The sequence below is a fragment of the Magallana gigas genome, chromosome 10, assembly GCF_963853765.1.
Source record: "Magallana gigas chromosome 10, xbMagGiga1.1, whole genome shotgun sequence".
Taxonomy (NCBI): domain Eukaryota; kingdom Metazoa; phylum Mollusca; class Bivalvia; order Ostreida; family Ostreidae; genus Magallana; species Magallana gigas.
Window position 1 is genome coordinate 34,197,523 of NC_088862.1, and position 4,541 is coordinate 34,202,063.

Sequence of the window (4,541 nt, forward strand, 5' to 3'; positions counted from 1 at the left end):
TTCTCTCTATCACCGTAAAATCTACGCGGTCACAGAAATATAATACTTTGTTTCTCAGTGTTCACACATCTAATATTGTACCATGGTCAGCTATCAATTTTTTGTAATACGTCACAAGTATGACGCAACTACGACGAAAACCCTAATCGTTGCTTGCAACGAGCTCGTCTCTAGCTAAATATATAGTTATAATGAGGAAGAGTGCTTATTTCAAATTTCATTTTCAATGAATTTCATGGCCCCTGGGTTAGGGGTTTTGGTGTTCGGGCAGGGATCCTATAATTATAAAGGGTAAGCTGATGTAAGTTCGGCCGATTATGTTTTTAAGTACTTAACATTTGTTCAATTATGTCACTATATTATGCAACAATTTTAAAATATCTTTTTAGAATTTAGAAAAGGTTATTGGATTAAACAATTCCGGATTATTAAAAATGATTTCATTAGCCGGTGATCCCTGTATTTATGAATGTTCATCATTTGTTCATGAATTTCATTTTATGATCATTTTCATGAACAACATTAATGAACCATCTTTTTAAACCAGTGATGAACCAGTCATTAATATATTATAACAATTCATGAACGTTTCATCAAAGTTTTCTAGGTTATAATTTCTAGTATTTCATCAAGAGAAATGCCAGAATGATAAGTCATTATTTATTTATGTAGGGAAAGTATACTATTTTATTATTATTGTTATTATTATTATTATTACTACTATTATTAATGTAACATCAGTTTAAATGAAAACATTCCTTATAACATTTGATATTATATCTATAAAACAGTTTAGAAGAATTTAGTTGGCATAATTATAAAACACGTTATTTTCTTGCAACAGGTTGTGATTTTGAGAACTAGACCATCCACATCATGGACACAGAAAACATTCAATATAGATTATATCAGTGTTCTAAATGTCCGGGAAACACAGAATACTATTGTGAATCGTGTCCATGTGATCTGTGTCTCCAGTGTAAAGAAACCCATGTACAAGATCTGCAAACAATAGACCATAATGTTGTGGCAAAACGAGATAAAATCAACTACAACCCAACACAAGAGTTTTGTGTGAGGCATCCTAGCAATGTTTATATAAAGTACTGTGAAACTTGTAAACTCCCTGTCTGCCATCATTGTAGAAAGCAAAGAAACCATACACGACTAGATGTTAGAGCAACCTATGAAACAAAGCGACAACATCACAGAAGAACCATTCACACCATCAGAAGTGACGCTCTCTTTCACAGGCATGTTCTCCTGAAAGGAATCAAAGCTGATTTCAAAACCTGTCACACAGAATTTTCCCTCTATCAATCAGAGTTGTTAACAAAGACTCAGACACTAAAGGATCTCATTGACTATATACAAAACGATTTCATGTGCAATGTGTTCTGTGACTTTGATTTCAAACACAGATGTTTAAAACAGAAGCTAGAAATGAGCAAATATATTGTCAGCCTACAGAGATATTTACACAGATATGAACAGAGAGCAATCAAACCGCTACAATTCCTCTCATTCATGAAGAAAGCCCTTCCCCAAATACATTTTATACTCCACACCAGACAACTCTCCATGACTGAGTCACTCAACAAGGAAGATGTGAATAAATTGTTGGAGTCACTGAGTGCAATCCAAATCACAGAGAGAGGAACCCGATGCGTAGGAAACGAGCGTCTGTTGAAACTGATGTATCGTCCTGAGCTTCATCAGTCTCTCACACTGACAGATGTTGAATGTTGTTTCCACATTTCCTGTGTGAGATCAGACCAGATCTGGGTTAATGATAGAAACAAGCTCATCTTGACAAACACAAAATGTGTCACTCTACATCCTGTAGAGAATTTGTGTAGTGCTTTAAATAAAGGATTGCACACAGTGAACAGTGCTGGTGAACTGATTTATATAGATAGGACGTTTAACATCAACAAACTGTCAAAGGATATGAAAACAACCACTACATTTTTAGAGAGAACAGACTCTACATGGGAACCACAGTGTGTGTACTGGTCGTCGTCCACTGGAGATCTACTGGTCGGAATGTGTAGAGAGAACCCCAAAACAGGCAAGGTAGGCCGGTACAACCAAAGCCGACAACAAATACAAACCATACAAAACCACAACGCAGGACGGAGACTGTATAGATTACCGAGCTATATAACAGAGAATAACAATGGGGATGTTGTGGTGTCTGACGTAAATGCTGTAGTGGTGACAGAGCGTGGAGGAAGACATCGTTTCTCCTACACAGGACATCCATCAGGATCAATACTATGGCCTCGTGGAATCTGTACTGACGCCCTGTCGCACATCCTGGTGTGTGAAAGTATAAACAAAACAGTACAGATGATAGATAGGGACGGTAAGTTTCTATCACATCTACTGACGCAAACACAAGAGATAGTGTTACCACACAGCCTGAGTTATGATGTCAACACTCACCGTCTGTGGGTTGGATTACCATATATCAACAAAGTGTTCGTCTACAGGTATATCACCAAACAGGACGCTCTGACAGGTAAGTCTGAGTCATTATCATTCATATTGATAAGATATATATAACTAACACACACAGTCCGTGTTTATAATTAGTCAATAAGATGCATTTAAGAGATTTTAATCTGCGAGATCGTTTGTCAATATAAACAGGTCATTGTTACAGGATTAGCTGTATCTACCCGTCATTGGAATTACCATGATTTATATATATATATATATATATATATATATATATATATATATATATATATATATATATATATATATATATATATATATATATATATATATATATATATATGATGTATTATTTCATTAATTTGATCTGCTCTCAAATGGCATTGTATTTAGTTAATTAAAATAGCGGGTTATCGTATTTAATTAATCAGATATATATGATGACACAATTTTTTGTATTTTGTTTTCTTACATGTCAAGTGAATTGATTGAGTTCATTAGAAAAATATTAATGCAAGTGTTATTGTAATTGGACTGAACTAAAATTTGTAGATATATCATTACATAATCTGTATGAAATTAATTAATTCATTAACAGCGAATTATTTCCTTGTTGTAGATGCATGCACACACTCCTGATATGGATGTCTTGTCCAGCTCAAGACAATTCGTAAAATGGATGTAACTTGGATATTGATAGGTTGTTAATTATTCTGTACAAATCTAGTCTGCTTAAAAACTCACATATTGTTTGTCGCTTTCTTCAACATATGCAGCTGATATTGACATGTGCATAATTCAAATAGACTGCAATACTGACTCCTTTTATTTCACACTCTGTGATCGTCTGAACGAGCTGTCTCTTACTAATAACGTGAAAATAAATGTAATAGAAAACAGACTGCAGATATCAATTAAATATAAATTGAATAAATTTAACTTATGTTTAAATTCATACAAATTTCATTTTTTTCTCACCCATAAGATACAAGGATTGTCATTAATTACAATCATTTTTGATTCCTGACAATGGATTTCCATTTACACACTTAAAAGTAGAATCAGCGAAATAATAACTATAGAGACAAATACCAGTATATTATTCAGTGATTAACGGACTGTGTGTTTATAGCTCTACACAAACTTATTCAGTGATGTAACGGACCGTCTTTTTAAAGCTCTACACAAACTTATTCAGTGATGTAACAGACCGTGTGTTTATAACTCAACACAAACTTAATCATTGATGTAACGGATCGTGTGTTTATAACTCTACACAAACTTATTCAGTGATGTTACGGACCGTGTGTTTATAGCTCTACACAAACTTATTCAGTGATGTAATGGACCGTGTGTTTATATCTCTACACAAACTTATTTATTGTTGTAACGGACCGTGTGTTTATATCTCTACACAAACTTATTCAGTGATGTAACGGACTGTGTGTTTATAGCTCTACACAGACTTATTCAGTGATGTAATTGACAGTGTGTTTATAGCTCTACACATACTTATTCAGTGATGTAACGGACCGTGTGTTTATAGCTCTACACAAACTTATTAAATGATATAACGGATCATGTTTTATAGCTTTACACATTTTTGCACATCATGTTATGTTTTCTTCCTAAGTAATATCGTTTATGATTCACAATTGTTGTATATGAAAGTGAATAAAATACATCTTACTTTACATTTAGTTAATAATTATATCTTTTTATTTGTCAGACTCCGTGCAGTTAACAAAACGAACAAGAAAACAATAATGGATCAAAATAATTTTCTGAGCATTGTCTATCTCCCTCAATATGCATTTTATAAACAAAATGATTTGATATTAAAAGGGGCATAACTTCTCATAAATATATCATATCAAACTTTCCTTCAATCATGCATATCTATACTTCTTTTTTAAAGGGGCATGGTCACGATTTTGGTCAAAAATTATTTTTTCGATTTTAATGTGTATAATGCTTCAGTAAGGCATTTTCAATCGGCAACCATTATTTGAGTGTCATTTGTTGAGTTATAAGCGAGTTACGGAGCTTACAAATACTCGCAATGTAAACAAAGCTTT

At 33.4% G+C, this 4,541-nt stretch overlaps 1 protein-coding gene across 2 annotated transcripts; it reads left to right on the plus strand.

Annotated features, from left to right (window-relative positions):
• Nucleotides 1–844: 844 nt before the first annotated feature.
• On the plus strand, nucleotides 845–4,157 carry LOC136272500 (uncharacterized). Of its 2 annotated transcripts, XR_010710509.1 has the most exons (3): nucleotides 845–2,524; nucleotides 3,083–3,163; nucleotides 3,449–4,157. XR_010710509.1 is itself a non-coding variant. In XM_066074151.1 (2 exons), the coding sequence occupies exons 1-2, from the start codon at nucleotides 877–879 to the stop codon at nucleotides 3,100–3,102; spliced, it is 1,668 nt and encodes a 555-aa protein (XP_065930223.1). In that variant the 5' UTR covers nucleotides 845–876; the 3' UTR covers nucleotides 3,103–4,157. The 2 variants fall into 2 exon arrangements, 1 of the variants encoding a protein (XP_065930223.1); XM_066074151.1 differs by having other exon boundaries at nucleotides 3,083–4,157.
• Nucleotides 4,158–4,541: the final 384 nt, after the last annotated feature.

Coding starts and splice junctions, on each gene's coding strand:
- LOC136272500 (XM_066074151.1), top strand. CDS start 877: ATGGACACAGAAAACATTCAATATAGATTATATCAGTGTTCTAAATGT. Junction 2,525..3,082: donor CAAACAGGACGCTCTGACAG/GTAAGTCTGAGT, acceptor TCCTTGTTGTAG/ATGCATGCACACACTCCTGA.